Genomic DNA, 23,099 nt, shown 5'->3' on the forward strand with positions numbered 1-23,099 from the left:
GGCAGCTGTCCCTGCTGTTGCATGGAGAACTCTGGACTTACAAGAGGCAGTATTAGTACACTTTAGACTGAGGCTTCTGCTAAACTATTAAATACTTCTCATTGGAGGATTGTGTGACGAGGTAGGTGAGGGTGAAGTGGCGGTGAGAGGGACTCATTCTTTTTTTCTCTGATTTGATAGTTGCCGTATCGGAAATGGCTCCACTTGTCAAGCTAAGAGGGACTTTCTAGAGAAATAAAAAATGCAACGGTTTGTGACGTATCCATTCCAGAGATTCTGACTGAGCCTGACAACATTTGAGGAGTGAAGATAGATTTGTTTTTATAGCTATTCATTTGATTGTAAATAACAGAGGGCCCTACAATACTGTAGCCAATAAACAAACAGTACGGAACAGAACGCGCTTTCATTTGATTCTATGTCATGAATGTAGTTCTTCTGAGCCAGGAGGTGGATAATTCAGGCTATACATGTTCAGGCACTTCCACAGAAACTCTGAAAATGGAACTGTGAGACTGTGGCTGTCACGCCCTGACCATAGTAAGCTGTTTATTCTCTGCGTTGGTTGGGGCGTGATAGTGACTAAACGAGGGCCATCTAGACATACAAAAACCTATCTAGGCCTGATATGGTTCCTAATCAGAGACAGCTGTTTATCGTTGTCTTTCTGGGGATCATATTTAGGTAGCCATTTCCTCATTTGTGTTTGTGGGATCTTGTCTACATTGAGTTGCCTGAGTACATACCAATAGCTTCACGGTTTGTTTATGCTTTATTGTTTTGTTTTGATGAGTTTCAGTTTATTCAAAATATGTGGAACTCTATTCACGCCTTGGTCTACTCATTACGACGAATGTGACAGTGGCCAATGAAATATTAAACTAATGTCCTATCCTTCTGTAAAATATGTAATGCATGTTTGTTGTAACCCTGGACAAGCACACCTGATTCCACTTTTCAACTAATCATCAAGCCCTCAATGAGGTGTGTTTGTCAAGAGCTACGTCTCAACTGTGTACTGTTGGGGTACTCGAGGATCAGAGTTGGGAAACACTGCCATACTCAATAGAACTGTTTTAATAAGTAAATATCCCAAACCCCAGTGTCAGAGTGAACACTTAGTTCAATTAGGCTTCAACTCTGCCTCTTCAGCCATCAAGAAATTGACATTTTACATTACTCATGAATACCTCTGCATTTACTTTCATTACAGTTATCGCCATTCCGAGGTGAAATATTAAACGGACAAAACCATCCTCCAGGTCTCTGAAAGAGAATACTCATCACTGACTCACATGAATTGTTTGTCCAAATAATATTTTTTGCCAAATACAGTAGTATTTTATCAAAGGAACTCCAAAGTGCCCCTAAGTGGCCAGAACCCTTTTTTGTAATTAATTCAACCGCCCTGGTAAGCTCCCTCGATACATAATTTTGTGCCGAGTCAGAGAAGAAATCAAAGCTAATTCACCTTTACACTGATATTTGAACCTTGCAGGGTAAGCTTTTATGCTGTCCTATCCTTGACCTGTTGTTTTCTGTCAAGTTACTTACAGGCATAAATAATAAGTGGAAGAAGGTTGAAGTAACTGTCCACCCTCTCAACACACATCCATGTACTTGCGTACAAACTGTTACACACAGCTATACCTGCATTAAAGATCCCCCTGTGTGCTGGTGTCTATCATTGCTGTGATAACATAAATGCCATCACATCTCCCCACTTGACACACAACTCTGTGAAATGCAAAGTACGTCTTAAACGGTCAGTTTCCAATGTGCAGGGTGGAGTTCAACCGAGCCCGGCGAGCTTCAACTGTAAACAATCTACTTCAAACATTTAAGAAACATTTCAGACAAACTCATAGAAAATTATGTGTTTTCCAACCCTATTACACCCTATTGTTAACCCTCCCACGGCATCCACCTAGTTTTCTTTTTACAAAGCGCTGAGCATCAAGGACAAGCATCCATTCCACCAGGGAGGGAGGGAGAGAAGGAATACAGCAGGTTGTCTTCTTATTTGATGATTCCAGATGCTTCATTAGGACTTGATGTCTTTCATCATCATACTTTCATGTTTGTAACGGTTTTCTTCTGGTGAAAGAGAGGCGGACCAAAATAAAGCGTGGTTATTTTTGTACATCTATAATAAAGATGAAAATACAACAATCTACAAAACAAGAAACGTGAAAAACCGAAACAGTCCTATCTGGTGCCACAAACACAAAGACAGGAACAATCACCCACAAAACCCAACACAAAACAGGCTACCTAAATATGGTTCCCAATCAGAGACAATGACTAACACCTGCCTCTGATTGAGAACCATATCAGGCCAAACATAGAAATAGACAAACCAGACACACAACATAGAATGCCCACCCAACTCACGTCCTGACCAACACTAAAACAAGGAAAACACACAAGAACGATGGTCAGAACGTGACAATGTTATTCTGTAGCGCTCGGCATCTCCACTCCACTCAGGTTGCGCTGTTTGTTTTTTATGGAAATCGATTTTCATCAAAAGTCAAATAAACAGGCTTTGAAAAACTACTAGAATATTTCAGAATCTTTCAACAATTGCTGAAATCACGAGGTGAAATATATAACGTTTAGGTAACGTTGGCCCAATCATCTGGAGTTGGATACACATCACAGCTGAGATGTGAAATGTGAAGAATTGGCTTTCATTTTCCGTTGACTGAATACAACAGCAGGCAGATGCATATTGTTTTTTCATTGCACATCTCCGTTTTGGGTTTGAAATGAGAAAAAAGACAGAAGATGCTGGAATTGTAATTAAAACAACAACTTCTGTGGGTGAAACACTTTTGATACCCTCTGATATACATCTGAACATAATCACAATGTTTTATTTTGTTCTATTGCTAATGATTCATGTTTAAAACATGGCCTGCTGGTCTATTGACTATTCTTCATTATCTGTGGGTTTCAAGATGTCATAATAAATCATGTTTATTTATTTCGAATGATGCAAAAGTCATTAATATCAAACATCAAGGATCAGGGAGATTAGTTACAATTCCAGCATCTTCTGTCTTTTTTTTCAGTTCATAATGAGATCATAGTCCTCTTTCCCATCCATTGTTGATTGAAAGTAATAAGTATAAAAGCGTGTTTGTTCTTCGAGATCAAAGCCACATCAAGATGACAACATCTTGAGACCAAGATACCAAGTTGAGAGACTCTACTCAGCCCCCCAAGTACACAAGTGAACTGTGCTTGACAGATGAGTTAAAATGCTCAGAGACTCAGGAAGTGAGACCTAAAAAAAATCTCCACTCATTGATATGCCAACTGACTCTTCCCATTCAACAGGGCTCCTTTCTTACTAAATGTGTATCGTGCCACACAGTACCCACTCAGTTTTATGGATCTCCAAGGTGTTGCTTTTGGGGAAGGGAATATCCAGTTCTTAAAAACCAAAACTAGGCTCCATTTTTTCTCTCTGACTTTACAGTTGTTGACACAGCTAAGTGTCAACTTTGTTGGTAACTAAACTTTAAGATGAGTCTTTAGTTGTCTATCTTCAACAGCACAGGTGGATGGGTTTATAATGTATTTCACTTATATTCCTCCAATAAAATTGCCTTCACTACTGAGACTGAGAGATTCAGCATAAAGACAGGTTACAGACCTGTTATAGACCCATCAACTGTTATCGACCCATCAACTGTTATAGACCCATCAACTGTTATAGACTCATCCACTGTCTATAGGTTACAGACCTGTTATAGACCCATCAACTGTTATCGACCCATCAACTGTTATAGACTCATCCACTGTTATAGACCCATCCAATGTTATAGACCCATCCAATGTTATAGACCCATCCACTGTTATAGACCCATCCACTGTTATAGACCCATCCACTGTTATAGACCCATCCACTGTTATAGACTCATCCACTGTTATAGACCCATCCAATGTTATAGACCCATCCACTGTTATAGACCCATCAACTGTTATAGACCCATCCACTGTTATAGACCCATCCAATGTTATAGACCCATCCACTGTTATAGACCCATCCACTGTTATAGACAGTGGATAATCCTAGAGTCGCCCCTGCAATTTCATTTTACATAAAAAACCTGAATCTACTCAGCTCCCCCAAAAACATATGTGAGCTTTGCCTTTTTGGTAGATATACTTTAAGGCGAGTCTTTGGGCTGGATTCAATTCGCATCACTGAAGTTTTGCGGAAGATCTGGGTAAAAATGTTAAGGACATATGCAGCGTTTAGGCCTACTGTGAATGTAACTGTGGAATTGCCTTAAATTGCTTTAAATTGCCTTAAACTGTCAATCATGCTTTTAAGAGTATCTTCAGCACTACGGATCGAATAAAGCCCTTTGAGTGTATATCTTCAGCGGCACAGGTGGATGGGTTTAAAATATATTTCACATACAGGTAACTGCCAAAGTAAAGGAAACACATGAGTAAAAAAGGATACTGTAAAGTATATTGAATGTAGGTGCCTCCACACAGGTGTGGTTCCTGACCAAAGGAAGCAATGTACATCCCATCATGAATTGTCCCCAAAGGATGACATTGCCCCCATCCAATGTACATAAGTGGTCACTGAATTGTTTGAGGAGCACAACACCAATGTAAACCATATCCCATGGCCGTATCAGTCATCAGAGCTCAGCCTAATTGAACACCTATGGTAGATTATGGAGCGGCGTCTGAAATAGCGTTTTCGACAACCAACAAAATACCAAATGATGGAATTTCTTGTGGAAGAATGGTGTCGCATCCCTCCAATAGATTTCCAGACACTTGAAGGATCTATGCCAAGGTGCATTGAAGCTGTTCTGGCTTGTGGTGACCCACTGCCCTATTAAGAAACTTTATGTTGGTGTTTCCTTTATGTTGTCAGTTACAGTGCCTTGTGAAAGTATTCACCCCTTTGGCATTTTTCAGATTTTGTTGCCTTACAACCTGGAATTAAAATATATTTTTTGGGGGGGTTGTATCATTTGATTTACACAACATGCCTACCACTTTGAAGATGAAAAATACGTTTTATTGTGAAACAAACAAGAAATAAGTTAAACAAAAACTGAAAACTTGAGTCAATACTTTGTAGAGCCATCTTTTTCAGCAATTACAGCTGCAAGTCTCTTGGGATATGTCTCTATAAGCTTGGCACATCTAGCCACTGGGATTTCTGCCCATTCTTCAAGGCAAAACTGCTCCAGCTCCTTCAAGTTGGATGGCTTCCTGCTGGTGTACAGCAATCTTTATGTAAATACCACAGATTCTCAATTGGATTGAGGACTGGGCTTTGACTAGGCTATTCCAAGACATTTAAATGTTTCCCCTTAAACCACTCAAATGTTACTTAGGGTCATTGCCTGCTGGAAGGTGAACCTCCGTATCAGTCTCAAATCTCAGGAAGACTGAAACAGGTTTCCCTCAAGAATCTCCCTGTATTTAGCGCCATCCATCATTGCTTCAATTCTGTTTGAAGTTTCCCAGTCCTTGCCGATGAAAAACATCCCCACAGCATGATGGTGGCAGCATCATGCTGTGGGGATGTGTTCTCGGGGTGATGAGAGGTGTTGGGTTTGTGTCAGACATAGCATTATCCTTTAAAGCCAAAGCTACATTTTTGTCTCATCTAACCAAAGTACCTTCTTCCATATGTTTGGAGAGCCTCCCACATGCCTTTTGGTGAACACCAAACGTGTTTGCAAATTTTTTCTTTAAAAGCAATGGCTTTTTTCTTGCCACTCTACTGTAAAGCCCAGCTCTGTGGAGTATACGGCTTAAAGTGATCCAATGGACAAATTCTCCAATCTCCGCCATGGAGCTTTGCAGCTCCTTCAGGGCTGTCTTTGGTCTCTTTTTTGCCTCTGATTAATGCCTTCCTTGCCTGGTCCGTGAGTTTTGGTGGGCGGCCCTCTCTTGGCAGGTTTGTTGTGGTGCCATATTCTTTCCATTTTTTAATTATGGATTTAATGGTGCTCTGTGGGATGTTCAAAGTTTTGGATATTTTTCTATAACCCAACCTTGTTCTGTACTTCTCCACAACTTTGTCCATGACCTGTTTGGAGAGCTCCTTGGTCTTCATGGTGCTGCTTGCTTGGTGGTGCCTCTTGCTTAGTGGTGTTGCAGACTGGGGCCTTTCAGAACAGGTGTATATATACTGAGATCAGATCATGATCATGTGACACTTGATAGATTTCACACAGGTGGACTTTATTAAAATAATTATGTGACTTCTGAAGGTATTGGTTGCACCAGATCTTATTTAGGGGCTTCATAGCAAAGGGGTGAATACATATGCATGCACCACTTTTCTGTTTTTAATTTAATAAAAAAATATATACATTTTCACTTCACCAATTTGGACTATTTTGTGTATGTCCATTACATGAAATCCAAATAAAAATCTATTTAAATTACAGGTTATAATTTAACATAATAGGAAAAACGCCAAGGGGGTGACTACTTTTGCAAAGCACTGTACCTGCATTTCCTCTACTAAAATTGCCTCCACTCTTGAGACTGACAGATAAAGAGCAACAACAAAAGCTCAACTGATATTCATTTGTATTTATGAGCCTCACTGAATTGGGTATGTGTCTGGCACACTGAGAAGGTGCCATGCTCAAGCTCAGAGTTGAAACCTTGCAGCATTGTGTAAGGAGCTTGATGATCTGAATACACAATAGCTTCAGACACAATAGCTTTAGACACATTCAGTTTGGTCCTTTGATGGCTGTGAAATTGAAAATGAAAGCACAGATGCTGTCTTAAGATTGGGTTGGGGATCACACTTCTTCAAAGAGTTTTAAAAGTGTCATGAAATTCCAAAACCATTGAGTATATGTTGCTCAGTGCAGGCAAGGGCTGACAACCCCACTTACATAAGGTATCAGTTATGTTTTCTCTCTAAGGTGAGTCGAATCATATCATTGAGGGAAAGCATTAGAAAACAGGTTATATTATCTTGTCTCCACAGTCCTATGTTAGACAGTGTAATGTGCAGCATTTCACACAAATGTACAGTGATTTGTCCTTGAACTAGCGATGAACCAACTATCTACTTGGCCAAATTATGAAAAGTAGCTATTCCATGTAAAATGATAGGGGGTGTAGGGGCTAATTAGACCCTCAGATAGCCACTTTCGACCAGACCAGAAAGCCTGCCGGCCTCAATGTGAAGCTCTATACCAGCACGCAATGCCATATGTTTGAGGTTTGAGCAATTTCGGTACAAAATATTGATTTTGAGACTTGACATGTAACAGATTAAATACTTCCCAAATTAAATATTAAACGACAGGGGGGATTCGTTCATTAGAATTTCATGCTTGTTTTATTATTTAAAAGTGGAACATGAATTGCATCATTCAAGTCAGGAGTGTGTCCCAAAGATGATGGGTTGATTGATCCCATCCACACATTTTTGGATGTCACCCTTTTAGTTTTGTTCACAACACATGACAACCGAGCGACTTGGTTGTCTCACTCTCTCTCACTCTCAGACACATGTGTCACGTGTGTCACGGTCGACCGTGACAGAATCACCCACCAACCAAGGACCAAGCGGCGTGTTAAAAGACAGCGACGACAGCAGCAGCAGCAGCAACAACAGCGGCCAGCATCACAGGACTACACAACTTGGGAGGAGATAGACAGGTGGGCGGTCGACCCAGGGAGAGTGCCGGAGCCCGCCTGGGATTCAATGGAGCAGTGCGAGGAAGGTTACAGGAGAATGAGGTTGGCGAAGCCAGCACGGCAGCGCGACAGGTATGAGAGGCAGCCCCAAAAATGTTTTTTTGGGGGGGCAGACGAGGTGTGGGGCTAAGCCAGGTAGCAGACCTGAGCTCACTCCTCATGCTTATTATAAGCAGTGCATTACTGGTCAGGCACCGTGTTATGCGGTTAAGCGCACGGTGTCGCCAGTACGTGCCCATAGCCCGGTGCGCTATAGGGCAGCCCCCCGAAAGTGCCATGCGAGTGTGGGCATCGAGCTAGGGCGTATGGTGCCTGCTCAGCGTGTCTGGTCACCGGTGCGCAGTTGTGGTCCAGGGTAACCTGTGCCGGCTCTGCGTACTGTGTCTCCGGGGCGCTGGGAGGGTGCAGTGCCTCCTCTGCCTGCGCTCCGCTCGTGCCGGGCAAATGTGTTAGTGGAGCCTAAGGGAGAGGTGCACGTAGTAAGCACTAGATCTCCCGTGCTTACCCACAGCCCGGTTCAACCTGTGCCTGCACTCTGGAGGGTCCGGGCTAGAGTAGTTGTCCAGCCTGGGGAAGTGGTGCCAAGGCTGCGCACCAGAGCTCCAGTGCTCCCCCACAGCCCGGTCCTTCAGGTGCCTCCTCCTAACACCAAGCCTCCTGAAGGTCTCCCCAGCCTGGTGGTTCCTGTGGCAGCCCCACGCACCAGGCTGTCTCTCTGTCTCCTCCCTGCAGGTGGTCCTGCCTGTCCGGCGCTGCTGCCGGAGTCTCCCGCCTGTCTGGCGCTGCTGCCGGAGTCTCCCGCCTGTCCGGCGCTGCTGCCGGAGTCTCCCGCCTGTCCGGCACTGCTGCCGGAGTCTCCCGCCTGTCCGGCGCCAGAGCCCTTCAGCCCAGAGGCGCCAGAGCCCCTGCCCCTCTGTCCCGAGCTTCCCCTCTGTCCCGAGCTTCCTCTCTGTCCAGAGCTTCCGCCCCTCTGTCTAGAGCTTCCCCTCTGTCCCGAGCTTCCGCCCCTCTGTCCAGAGCTTCCGCCCCTCTGTCCAGAGCTTCCGCCCCTCTGTCCAGAGCTTCCGCCCCTCTGTCCAGTGGGGTCATTGAGAAGGGTGGCCATGGTTAGAAAGCCACGGAGGCGGACAATAAGGCGGACTAAGACTATGGTGAAGTGGGGTCCGCGTCCCGCGCCAGAGCCGCCACCGCGGACAGACGCCCACCCAGACCCTCCCCTATAGGTTAAGGTTTTGCGGCCAAAGTCCGCACCTTTGGGGGGGGGGGGCGGTACTGTCACGTTCTGACCTTTATTTCCTTTGTTTTTTCATTATTTAGTATGGTCAGGGTGTGAGTTGGGGTGGGCAGTCTATGTTTGTTTTTCTATGATTTGGGTATTTCTATGTTTCAGCCTAGTATGGTTCTCAATCAGAGGCAGGTGTCATTAGTTGTCTCTGATTGAGAATCATACTTAGGTAGTCTGGGTTGCACTGTTTGTTTGTGGGTGATTGTCTATGTTGATGGCTTGTTTCAGCGCAGCTCGCATTAGCTTCACGGTTGTTATTTTGTTTACTGGTTTGTATAGTGTTTCAGTGTTCAGTGTTTTCTTTATTAAAATTCATGATGAACACATACCACGCCGCATTTTGGTCCTCCGATCTTTCTCGCCTCTCCTCTTCAGATGAAGAGGAGGACGACCGTGACAACATGATACAAGACACACGACCGAATATTACAAACTTAACAAGTTCATGCATATGCCTTGATATACTTACGTGCATACACTTATCTTTTAATGGATATTGCTAATCCAAATATCTACATTATGATCAATATAGCGATATTGATAATAAGCTCATTATCTACCTAATGGATCCTCCATATCTCCCTTATTTATCTATTTTTTAAATCTCTGCAGTGCAGCTGGACCGTATGCTCCATGTTATCACGAGGCCATAGAGTTGCTATCTGGCTTAGCCAATTATATTACCTTCATAAATTCAAGTTAAACTAGAACATGGTGTATTTCATTTTTGCTTCGGATGGAGCTCATGTCCAAATGTGTTAGTGCAGATCATTTTTCATAATAAAGTTTACCGAGATATGTGTACAAGGATACATATTCAGCCTTTGAGTTACGACAATAGCCTCCGGTGTTGTCGTGCTAACTGATCAAAAACGCCTGCCTGTCTGACAGCTCCATATTGACGAGAGGTAGATAATGCATATTTTTTTATATAATCTGCTGAGCGTGTGAAATCATTAATAACTAAAATGATTTATTCCTGTGTGTTCTTAATATTATAAAAATATGAATGTTTCATCACTCATCTTACATGATTGTGTGACTTTATTTATGCTAAACCCTGGGAGATATTGTGGACAGCAGTAAGTCTCCTCAGATTCTGTCTGTAGTAGGACTCTAAAAGGAATACTAAGTATTGTTGTTGTTATGGTGTAACACTCATTTCACATTTTTTATTAAGATAATCTCTAATGGTAAATGTATAAACTTACTCCCACTTGAAGAGTCAAAATGTTTCAGAGCTCATTTAAGGGAATTTGATATCAAACCGATTCTCTTATGACAGTCGACAGAGGTTGATGTCTATCCCCTCTCTTCAGTATAAGTGTTTGCTGAACTCTTGAGTGACTAGAAGGGCTTTTCATCTAGCTAAGTGCCTCTGTTTATGTAATAGGCTTCTTTGTAAATGTGATTTTGTGGTAGATTTAATAAATGGATTATTGTTATTACAATATGCATAAGCCACCTCTGGTAATGGCTTCTTGTCCTCTTCCGGTCCCTGTGGGATGTAAGCCAATGGAAATCTGTCCTCTAGCCTGCCTGTTGTTAGCAGAGGAAAATAACCCCAAGTCAGAGGCAATACATGCTTATGGAGGTGGTTTTCCTCTATGTTATGCTCAATGGGAGACACAAGATGATGTTGCCGTTTTCAAGTAAGACCACATCTTGGCACATCACATGACATCACTTGTTTGTGCAATACCACAGTGGGCCTACATGAATATGTTTTTTGATAGTCAATGTTTGAATGATTACACTGAAACTCAAGTCATGTTTAGTGACATGTGGGAGTAATGGAGTAATCATGAAATCACTTATTACAGAAAACACTAGCTGTTGAAATTTCCGTTATGTTCACTTGCAATCAACTATCCTAAGCACCATAACGCACAGTCTTGGGCCCTGGGCGGTCTTGACAAAATGTACATCCTTATGATCAAATCACCTCTTCACAGTAGTGCCATCCTAACCAATATCAGTGTGGGAGCTCTGCTCACATTAAAACAATGTGTAAATACACTTTAGCCTAGAACCAAGCTTCTATTACACATCCCACATGTCTATCTTTAACCATCTCTACATGTACATACTACCTCAATCAGCCTGACTAACCGGTGTCTGTATGTGGCCTTGCTACTTTTATAGCCTCACTACTGTATATAGCCTGTCTTTCTACTGTTGTTTTATTTCTTTACCTATTTCTTTACCTTTGATTTGATTTTATCAGCAACCCTCTCCAAGAGTTAGAGTATGTGTTTAGGGTTCTAAGGCTGTGTTTACACAGGCAGCCCAATTCTGATATTTTGTCCACTAATTGGTCATTTGACCAATCACATCAGATCTTTTCACATCAGATCTTTTTTAGAGCTGATCTGATTGGTCAAAAGACCAATTAGTGGGATAAATATCAGAATTGGGCTGCATGTGTAAACGCAGCCTAAGATACCTGTAACATTTTGAGAAAGGCCACAATATTAATCTAACCCTAGGTATAATGAGGCTGCTCTGAAAGCTTTCTCTTTGCGAGTCAAGACAAATGTCCCTTGTTTATGCCAAGTCGGTCCATCTGCCAACATAGACAGAAAACTGCAAAAGTTAAATAAACTGCAATCGAAGTAGAGTCTTTATTCGCCATTAAGTGACAGTACTCTTATTGTCTGGTGAAGGCCCAATCCCTAGAGGGGACGGTGGCTTCGCAGATGACAATGCTGCCATCTTTCTTGACAAGGGTATTTTATCAAGTGCAAATATTCTGCCTCCAATCAATTCTTTACCGCTTCATCCTCTCTTTCCGGCTACAGGCGGCTAGAGGATAATGAAAAAAAAACATGGCCTGTTAGACAACGCTCATTGTTGACGTTCGAGTGGTAGCAGGTGTCACACGGCGTGGATGTCAAATTAAAGACGATTTACCTGTCAGTGTCAAAAGAATGGCAGTAGAACGGATCAGAAGGGGAAGTGGTATCTCATAATACCGTGAAGTCATCCTGTCGCCGTGGTGATAATTAAACCAGTGCCTCATAGGAATACCTCTCACCTGTTTGGGTTCAGGAAGGAGACACGCAGTGAGCACGCTACCGTAAAGGAAATTTGGAAAATATTCTAAAGAAATATATCTTCTCTAAAATAATAAGATACAGTATAGTATCTACAGTAACAACATACAGTATGGTATCTAAAATAACAGGATACAGTATAGTATCTACAATAACAGGATAGACTATAATATCTACAGTAACAAGGTACACTATAGTATCTACAATAGCAAGATACAGTATAGTATCTACAGTAACAAGATACAGTATAGTATCTACAATAACAAGATACGGTATAGTATCTACAGTAACAAGAGACAGCATAGCATCTACAATAACAAGATACCCTATAGTATCTACAACAAGAAACAGTATAGTATCTACAATAATGAGATACAGCTTTAACAGGAACTTACTGTATAACATGACTGCAGTATTGGAAGATTAACTCGGAAGCTTAAAGATTAACACAAAACTACATTTACCATTTCCGAACAAGTGTCAGTGACAGTTATCACAAACTATCACATTAATCACATTGACAATATTTATGCCCGACCTTTGTCTTGCCACCTTTGCATTTACCATAAGTATTTTACAACAACTGTTGTAGCTGCTATTTGCTAATGACATGCCCGTCACTAGAGACACACACACACACACACACAATAAAATTTGATTTGATTTGACACACATATCTCCCTAATAGCTGTAGTTAATGTATTCTCCACACAGTAACATCGTGACAGACAGGAATAGAGCATTACATTGTCTAAATGCCTGCAGCAGTGTAAGTAAGTGATGGCTGATTCTGATCTGCAGTGTTGGTGCTTGGGAGAGCATTGTGTACACTTCAGCTCCTGGCTGTAGCTTCTGTAGATGGCTGAAGCAGGTGTAATGTATCAAGGTTTTTCAGACGGTGCACAGTGACTCGGTTTGCTGGCTCCTTAATGACTCCAGTGCTGAGGAATTAGGAGAAACTGGAGTTGTTAGACTTTGAGTAAAGGTATCTGCTGTAGTTGGGCTTTTTCAACACTGGTTTTCCCAAAACTGTATTTTTCTCTACAATGTTTTAACACTGTAACACTTGGACAACTGTAATGGAGAAGGAATGATCTGCATAACATCATTTTAACACCCATCAATCAATCACATACATTTTATAAAGGCCCTTTAACATCAGCAGTTGTCACTATGTGCTTCTACAGATAACCAGCCTAAACCCCCAAAGAGCAAACAATGCTGATGTGGAAGCACAGAGGTTAGGAAAAACTCCCTAGAAAGGCAGGAACCTAGGAAGGAACCTAAAGAGGAACTAGGCTCTGAGGGGTGGCTCCTCTTCTGGCTGTGCTAGTTGGAGATTATAACAGTACATGGCTATAAAGGCTAGATAGAAAAAAGAGAGAGACGGAATCTAAAACAAAAATCCAGAAAATCACATTGTATGATTTTTAAGTAATTCATTTTCATTTTATTGCATGACATAAGTATTTGATCACCTACCAACCAGTAAGAATTCCGTCTCTCACAGACCTGTTAGTTTTTCTTTAAGAAGCCCTCCTGTTCTCCACTCATTACCTGTATTCACTGCACCTGTTTGAACTCGTTACCTGTATAAAAGACACCTGTCCACACACTCAATCAAACAGACTACAACCTCTCCACAATGGCCAAGACCAGAGAGCTGTGTAAGGACATCAGCGTTAAATTGTAGAGATGCACAAGGCTGGGATGGGCTACAGGACAATAGGCAAGCAGCTTGGTGAGAAGGCAACAACTGTTGGCGCAATTATTAGAAAATGGAAGAAGTTCAAGATGACGGTCAATCACACTCGGTCTGGGGCTCCATGCAAGATCTCACCTCGTGGGGCATCAATGATCATGAGGAAGGTGAGGAATCAGCCCAGAACTACACAGCAGGACCTGGTCAATGACCTGAAGAGAGCTGGGACCACAGTCTCAAAGAAAACCATTTGTAACACACTACGCCGTCATGGATTAAAATCCTGCAGCGCATGCAAGGTGCCCCTGCTCATGCCAGCGCATGTCCAGGCCCGTCTGAAGTTTGCCAATGACCATCTGGATGATCCAGAGGAGGAATGGGAGAAAGTCATGTGGTCTGATGACAAAAATAGAGCTTTTTGGTCTAAACTCCACTCGCTGTGTTTGGAGGAAGAAGAAGGATGAGTACAACCCACAGAACACCCTCCCAACCGTGAAGCATGGAGGTGGAAACATCATTCTTTGGGGATGCTTTTCTGCAAAGGGGACAGGACGACTGCATCGTATTGAGGGGAGGATGGATGGGGCCATGTATCGCAAGATCTTGGCCAACAACCTCTTTCCCTCAGTAAGAGCATTGAAGATGGGTCGTGGCTGGGTCTTCCATTATGACAATGACCCGAAACACACAGCCAGGGCAACTAAGGAGTGGCTCCATAAGAAGCATCTCAAGGTCCTGGATTGGCCTAGCCAGTCTCCAGACCTGAACCCAATAGAACATCTTGGAGGGAGCTGAAAGTCCGCATTGCACAGCGACAGCCCCGAAACCTGAAGGATCTGGAGAAGGTCTGTATGGAAGAGTGGGCCAAAATCCCTGCTGCAGTGTGTGCAAACCTGGTCAAGAACTACAGGAAACGTATGATCTCTGTAATTGCAAACAAAGGTTTCTGTGCCAAATATTAAGTTCTGCTTTTCTGATGTATCAAATACTTATATCATGCAATAAAATGCAAATTAATTACTTAAAAATCATACAATGTGATTTTCTGGATTTTTGTTTTAGATTCCGACTCTCACAGCTGAAGTGTACCTATGATAAAAATTACAGACCTCTACATGCTTTGTAAGTAGGAAAACCTGCAAGATCGGCAGTGTATCAAATACTTGTTCTCCCCACTGTATATATATATATATTTCACCTTTATTTAACCAGGTAGGCTAGTTGACAAGTTCCCATTTAAACTGTGACCTGGCCAAGATAAAGCAAAGCAGTGCGACACAAACAACAACACAGAGTTACACATGGAATAAACAAACATACAGTCAATAACACGATAGAAAAAGTCTATATACAGTGTGTGCAAATGAGGTAAGGTGGGTGAAGTAAGGCAATAAATGAGGTAAGGCAATAAATAGGCCAGAGTTGAGTTTATTTATTTTATTTTTACAGGGTCAGTGCACATTAATCAACGTTTCAGTAAAAGTGCCGGTTTTATCCAGCCGGCTAATTTTCAACCGCAGTCCGTAGTTGAAAAATAATTACAAGTTAGCAATTAAACACTGGACTGATAGATGTGCAGAAGGTGGATGTGCAAGTAAAGATACTGGGGTGCAAAGGAGCCGAAAATAAAAATAAAATAACAGTATGGGGATGAGGTAGTTGGATCAGCTGGTGCTTAAAGTAAGTGAGGGCGATATCAGTCTCCAGCTTCAGTGATTTTTGCAATTCGTTCCAATCATTGGCAGTGGAGAACTGGAAGGAAAGGTGGCCAAAGGAGGAATTGAGTTTTGGGGTGACCAGCGAAATACACCTGCTGGAACGTGTGCTATGGGTGGGTGTAGCTATGGTGACCAGTGAGATGAGATAAGGCGGGGTTTAACCTAGCAAGGACTTATAGATGACCTGGAGCCAGTGGGTTTGGCGAGAAATATGTAGCGAGGGCCAGCCAACGAGAGCATACAGGTCACAGTGGTGAGTAGTATATGGGGCTTTGGTGACAAAATGGATGGCACTGTGATAGACTGCATCCAATTTGCTAAGTAGAGTGTTGGAGGCTATTTTATAAATGACATCGCCAAAGTCAAGGATCGGCAGGATAGTCAGTTTTACGAGGGTATGTTTGACAGCATGAGTTGCTGGAAAGGATGCTTTGTTGCAAAATAGGAAGCAGATTCTAGATTTAATTTTGCATTGGAGATGCTTAATGTGAGTCTGGATGGAGAGTTTACAGTCTAACCAGACATCTAGGTATTTGGAGTTGTCCACATATTCTAAGTCAGAACCGTCCAGAGTAGTGATGCTGGACAGGTGGGCAGGTGCGGGCAGCGATTGTTTGAAGAGCATGCATTTAGTTTTTCTTGCATTTAAGAGCAGTTGGAGGCCACGGAAGGAGAGTTGTATGGCATTGAAGCTCATCTGGAGGTTATTTAACACAGTGTCCAAAGAAGGGTCAGAGGTATACAGAAGTGTGTCGTCTGCATAGAGGTGGATCAGAGAATCACCAGCAGCAAGAGCGACATCATTGATGTATACAGAGAAAAGAGTCGGCCCGAGATTTTAACACTGTAGTACCCCCATAGAGACTGCCAGCGGTCCGGACAACAGGCCCTCCAATTTGACACACTGAACTCTATCTGAGAAGTAGTTGTTGAACCAGGCAAGGCAGTCATTTGAGAAACCAAGGCTGTTGAGTCTGCTGATAAGAATTTGATGATTGACAGAATCGAAAGCCTTGGCCAGGTCGATGAATACAGCTGCACAGTATTGTCTCATTCTTCAAGCTGTTCAAATGTTCATAGATGACCAGCAGGGTCAAATAATATAAACAGTGCTTATAGACAGTGCAACCGCTCAGAACCGTAGAAGTAAATGTCAGTTGGCTTTTCATAGCCGAGCGTTCAGAGGTTGAGACAGCAAATGCGTGAGAGAGAGAGAGAGATAAACAGAGGTTCGAAACAAGAATGCAGACACACACAAACTCACACACACAGTAACGTGTGGGATATAGCAATAAGACTGTCAGATTAATATGCAGTGCAAATCACTTCCTATTACCCTTCTCGGAGTTTTAAGAATTCCATTACACAGAGAGAAATGCGTTGATGTAGAAAAATACATTTATTTGAAACCATTTCAAAATGACATTTTCTTTACAGTAGAAATATTGAAATTAAGATGAAACAGAACAGCACTGATGATGCATGCATTTGTAGGATTTGTGCAATGAAGAGTATTACAATGGTCTGCCCTTAGAATCATAATACATGTGGTAAAGAGGTCAATGGAACGCAGACCACGGAGATTAGCGCACATTCAACAAATCTGACCTAACAAAGTAGATGGTCATATCCGTCATGATTGATGTATTGTAACAGGCCCACTAAGTGGTTACTAAAGTGTGCATAACATTTTAGAAGTTTTCCCATTTCAGGTTTGAAGAAGTGACTGCTAAATGCTAACTCCTGTTCGTATAAGCTGGTAGCATAGCTATTATTCAGAAATCTGTGCTGGTAGTCAAAGTCGTTTTTAACTGTAACGCAGTTGATTGGTCACAATGAGATCCATACATGCATTATACTCCGATTTCTACCTCAACATAGTGTGAAATACACATATAAACAATAGCCTAAGTGTAGCCACATTTTACTGCGGGTCAATGAGGAGTTTCAGGATATTTCCCCCAGGCCATCTTTCCCCTACGCGTTTCCATGACATTTCCATTCATTTGGTTGAGTTCCATTGACCTCATTACTGCATCTATGTACACTAAGGTTTCTTAATTTCCCTTTCCCACAATCTTGAATCCCTTTCCGATTTCATAGATTAGCTTATATTAGGTGTTCAACATTTGTAACTAATCAAACCAGCTCAATGGAATCTGATGTCAAGCAACGAACACAAGAGAAAACTTTTTCAAACGAACGTCACGGAATAAAATATCTACACCAATAAATAAGCGCACAAACTGTTACAAATGTAACAAAACCCAATTACAGTGCCTTTGCGAAAGTATTCACCCCTCTTAGCATTGTTCCTATTTTGTTGCCTTACAACCTACCACCACTTTCCCTACAAACCTGCAGCAGTACAGAAAAATATATTTTCAAAATAGGTCTTGCCTCTGAAGCATGTCTGAAGAACTTAGCACTGTTGAATGATCAACAACCATGGCGAAAATGCCAACACGTGTTTCCAGCTCATAGGGCAAAAGGAGCTTCGAGGCTCATGGGATGAATGGTTGTAATCCACTGCTATAATGGCCTTACATGTTGAAGGAATGCCTTCTGAAGGAATTCAGGAGAAATAAAAGGAATTATTCACGTGGATGAACTCTCAGTGACCTTTTAGCTCAGCTAGCTCAACTTTGTCTGCCAGAGGAGGAGTCACCGTAGGAACTGGTGTTGGCAGAGATGGCACAAAGAAAAAACTATTTAATATTCCCGTTATCTGTCACTACGTTAATCTTGTTTTCTTTTAATAAGTATTTGAACAAAGCCAGCGTGACATTGAGAACATCAAAGTGATTTGTCAACAACAAACACAAAAGGGACAGTCAGATGAGTGAGGATGATGCAATTATCGTTCAACAAAACAAAGTGTTGCTTTGTTATGTCCTGTCAGGAAGAATGCCTCTTGCTTTGACAACTGCTATAACACTCCTATTAAAATGTAACTCCACTCTCGTTACAATGTAACAAGGGACTACAGATACAGAAGCTCCACCCCTTTCCTGTACTACTGAACACACTTATGTACACGATCATGGGAAACACTTTCCTTCTGCAACATTCTCTAAACATCCCCGCCATTCCCGCCTCTGTGTGTCGTCACGTGCCGACTCCAGGCACGGCATTGTGGGATAGCTCGGCATGGTGAATTCGCTGCTTAATTATCCACTCATCTCCGCTTACCGCCAGACTGGCTACACCTGCTGCCAGGGGACCTGTCCGTGCCTTCAAGCTGCTGGCTGACTGAAGCTCCTGCTCCTACTCTTTCTGATGACAGCTTTCGGAGGACTGCATTGCACAGCAGTGTAGTGGAGGAAACTAGCTACTAGCTAGCATTTATACTATTGTGTGTATTTCACCACGCTAGGGAATTTAAGTGGTGGAACTTGACTCAACAGTAAGTTTCTAACTTCTAAATGAAGCTGATGAAATGTGTTGACAGTGGGATAATTTGACGAGACTCAAACGGATGGGATGGTGGTTAAAAAATCATTGTATCATGTAGTTTTTACTCCAGACACCTTATCAGATGAGTGGAAAGTCAACACAATGTTGTTTTCTTCCCTTCTTGTATGGAAATATTGTTTGAGAGATAATGTTTGAGAGATAATGTTTGAGGAGATTACCATGAAACTCTATGAGAGTTGATATGCTTTACAGAGACAGAACACTCTATGAATAGATGCCAGCAAAGGACTTGATACACTATCAAACTGCAAAATACCCCCAATATACTTGTCCTTGACACGCTGAAGGGCCTTGAACAATATACTCATCAGTAAAAACAATTTGACATCGACAACAATGTGGGATCATCTTGATGAATCAGACACAAATGATATCCACGGATCGTAAATGGTTGATTCCACTTTTCTCGTTACATTCAAAGGGCTAACATTAGAAATAATCCCATGATGTTTATGGCTAGTGTCGTCTGTTACAAAGAGTTTAACCTTGAGATGCAGGTAAAAATTACCACCAATTATGTGTTTTACTTCATTTCAAGCAGGGGTGGCGTTGTGTTAACCTGGTTTGATATTTAGAAAATGATGCCCATCTTTAACAGTTAACCCTTTGTACAAGTCAGATACATTGTATAGCCATAAATCAACCAAATGATGAATATGCGAGTCTGTATATATACTGTATGTAAAAGTGACTGAGCTCTTTTAATGAATAGAAAATAACTATTTACAAAACTTGCTTATCTACAACACATACATCTCGTCCTTAATAATAACATGCACAAGTCAAGGACATCATTTAAAAAAAAGTTGATCTCTTCCTATAAGTAACATCTTGCTTTTTAACACACTTTTAAGAACTGATGACAGGCCATGACTAGATCTCCTGTGTTTGGCATTGTACTTTTACTACAAGCGTGTGAAAAGTAAACATACATATAGTATATACAGAGTGATAACTGATATCTAAAGATAATATGGTACATTTTCAATAATATTCCCTGTTAGATCGGAGACCTAGACATGATGACCCATACAGACAAAAACTCTTATACCTCATGAAAAGTAAAACATTAAGAAATGTACATGACTCTCCTAATAGGTTTTGATAAAGGCTTTGAAAAAAGTCCATGAAATAAAACAATTACGGACTGAAAATGTAACGTTTCTTTTTAACCCAAATTGCGTAACAGTAGGCCTAAGAAGCTCGTACTTGTAATTGAAACTTGTCTCGTTGAGTGGATTTCAGATTCGCCGCATAGATGCTATCAAGCAAGACACCCATGCACATCAGTATAAATCAGGCCCTTAGAAAACTATTAACATTGGTGTTGTGTTTGAGAAATTACAAAAGAAAACAAAAAAGAGAGAACCCTCAAAATGGCAATACTTTGTCTGTACACATGTGTTGCATTCCTTCCCTGGCTTTACACGCTAGTACAGTTAGGAATCTCCCTTGTGCTCTCGCAGGCATGTCCAATTCGCCCTGGGGTAGGGAGAGAAAAAACACACATAAGAACAACATAGGTTAGTCCACTGGTAGTAGAGGCTTTGATGTCTGTGAAACAAATACTTACTTTGACACTGATACTGCCTGTTAATTACTGGGGTTTCATTACAATGTCTTATCAAAAGATCTTAAGCTGTTGTTTCACGTGTGGGACATTAGTGGCTGACCCATTGGTTCATTTGTTTCCTTTTTATTTTGTATTTTCTTAAGGGGTTGGTCAGCTTAATATTGCGGAAAGAATGTTGCTTCGTTTGTTTCCTAGTTTTCTACTCCTCCCTTTTTCTACTCCTCCCTTTTTCTACTCCTCCCCTTTTCTACTCCTCCCTTTTTCTACTCCTCCCTTTTTCTACTCCTCCCTTTTTCTACTCCTCCCTTTTTCTACTCCTCCCTTTTTCTACTCCTCCCTTTTTCTACTCCTCCCTTTTTCCTACCAGTTAATTCCATGTAAAGAAACAATGTAAACTTTATATGTAGACTTTATAAACACTATGTATTGTCTACACTGCAGGTCAAAAGTCAACATTTCTATACATGGATATATGACCCATATGTGTTCTAGTCCAATAAAATTAATTTGGACAATGTATGTGTAATATTGTTGGAAGTTCATAGTTCATCCAAAGTTCATCCAAATTAGCAATTTGCTGTTAAAAAATGATTTATCAGACCATGTATCTTACGTTTAACCCTGGTGTCCATCTCCTTCTCCATTACTTCTTTGGCCGTAGTGAACTCACTGAGGGTGATCTTAGGCGTGCTGTCGCTCTGGTTGACTGAACCGATCATCTCCTGCTCTTTCTCCTGGTTCACCTCCGCGTATATGTTAATCCAGGGGATTTTTCTGCAGATTGGTAAATGTAGACAGACAACAGCCATGTTACAATAGGGAATGACTATTCAATGATGATCTGTCCCATTGGCAACATTTCTCCAATATGTATATTACACTTTTTGTTCGGAGTTGGTATGTTGACAAAACTATACTAATCCCCCTGTTAACATGAAGCCACTAGATATCTAACTAAGAAATTCTTAATCTATACATCATTAAATGTCCATTATGACATCAATTTAGCGATATAAGACTGTACTCCTAATTTATATTCACTACCTTTCAAAAGTTTGGGGTCACTTAGAAATGTCCTTGTTTTAGAAAGAAAAGCAACAAAAATATGTGTCCATTTAAAATAACATCAAATTGATCAGAATTACAGTGTAGACATGGTTGATGTTGTAAATGACTATTGAAGCTGGAAACAGCTGACTTGGGCGTACAGAGGCCCATTATCAGCAACCATCACTCCTGAGTTCCAATGGCACGTTGTGTTAGCTAATCCAAGTTTATCATTTTAAAAGGCTAATTGATCATTAGAAAACCCTTTTGCAATTATGTTAGCACAGCTGAAAACTGTTGTCCTGATTAAAGAAGCACTAAAACTGGCCTTCTTTAGACTAGTTGAGGACATTTCTATGTGACCCCCAAACTTTTGAACGGTAGTGTACATTTTGCATAATCTCAGAAAAATATTTAGAAGTACTTCAATTTATTTCAAATTCCAAGTCATTTTGTTACTTAATTGTTTTTGCTTTGTCGGGTGTGACATTTCAATAAATCTGCTTCTTCTTTAGATTCATCCGGGAATTTCAATATCCATAATTGATGCATTTTACGCAGACTTTTTCACCATTTTAATAATTCAGCTACTAACAGCCAAAGTATGGCAACAGCATATTAAGCAATTGAATGATAGTTTTCTTAACATAACTGATTCCAACACGTGCCCCATGCATCCAAATCACTATAAAATCTGTTTACTCCATCTACAGTATAAAGGAAATTTGAAAAGTTATTTTAAAGAAACGTCTTCAGTTCATTATTGATGCATGCCCTACCAATCTAGCATATTATTATAATATGCATTATTACTGACGATGACAGGTGATTAGAGCAGTGCTGGGATACAGTGTTCAAATATATAATCACACAGTACAGTATATACCTCTTGAATTTGTAGATGAGAAACACTGCTAAACCCAGGAATACTACTGATAGGAGCATCAGCATTGCTGAACTGCTGTGTCTCGGCATGGAATCCACCAAGGGTGCTGTAACAGAGGGTAGAGGAAGACAATCATTAAACAACAAGAACAGAGCAACACAATAAAGACTAATCTGGGAATGCCTTGGAGATGTTCCTGCTTCATTGTCAATATGGATCCTATACTGTATAATATTTTGTCACTAATAACAACTATGGGGTACAGTTGAGATGTATATTTTGCATCACAACAGTCTGCTACAGTAGGGATACATACAGTCAATGCATATGCTTCACTCTAATCCATTTGTTGATTCAAGTAAATACATCTGGCTATGTATTATGGGTCGATCCAAGGCAATGATAGTGCATTTTTAATGTCCCAGGCTGTGATAGCGTGTAATTACTATTTCTCAATGGTTGCCTTTTCTCCAACTAAAAGCCATCTGCTTTAAACAAGCATAGCAACATTCATATTCAGAGGTAAATGCCAAGTTATGTTTAAATCAAGCCTTTTACATCAATAACTGTCACAAACAAAGTGCAACACTTACTGTGGAATAAACTGGGGGTATGTGGTGCTGATTATACTAT

The 23,099-nt window shown here is 41.2% G+C and overlaps 1 protein-coding gene across 1 annotated transcript in view; it reads right to left on the bottom strand.

Annotated features, from left to right (window-relative positions):
- Window positions 1-19,631: 19,631 nt before the first annotated feature.
- Window positions 19,632-23,099, bottom strand: part of sorcs3 (sortilin related VPS10 domain containing receptor 3) — a 200,644-nt gene continuing 197,176 nt past the window's right edge. Inside the window, exons 25-27 of the mRNA XM_024401532.1 lie at window positions 22,467-22,572; window positions 21,147-21,307; window positions 19,632-20,442 (exon numbers count right to left, since the gene is read on the bottom strand). Of these exons, the coding sequence (XP_024257300.1) occupies window positions 20,384-20,442; window positions 21,147-21,307; window positions 22,467-22,572 (326 nt within the window). The 3' untranslated portion in view covers window positions 19,632-20,383. The remainder of the gene's footprint in view (window positions 20,443-21,146; window positions 21,308-22,466; window positions 22,573-23,099) is intronic.

Source organism: Oncorhynchus tshawytscha, linkage group LG32 (assembly GCF_018296145.1).
Source record: "Oncorhynchus tshawytscha isolate Ot180627B linkage group LG32, Otsh_v2.0, whole genome shotgun sequence".
Classification (NCBI taxonomy): Eukaryota; Metazoa; Chordata; class Actinopteri; order Salmoniformes; family Salmonidae; genus Oncorhynchus; species Oncorhynchus tshawytscha.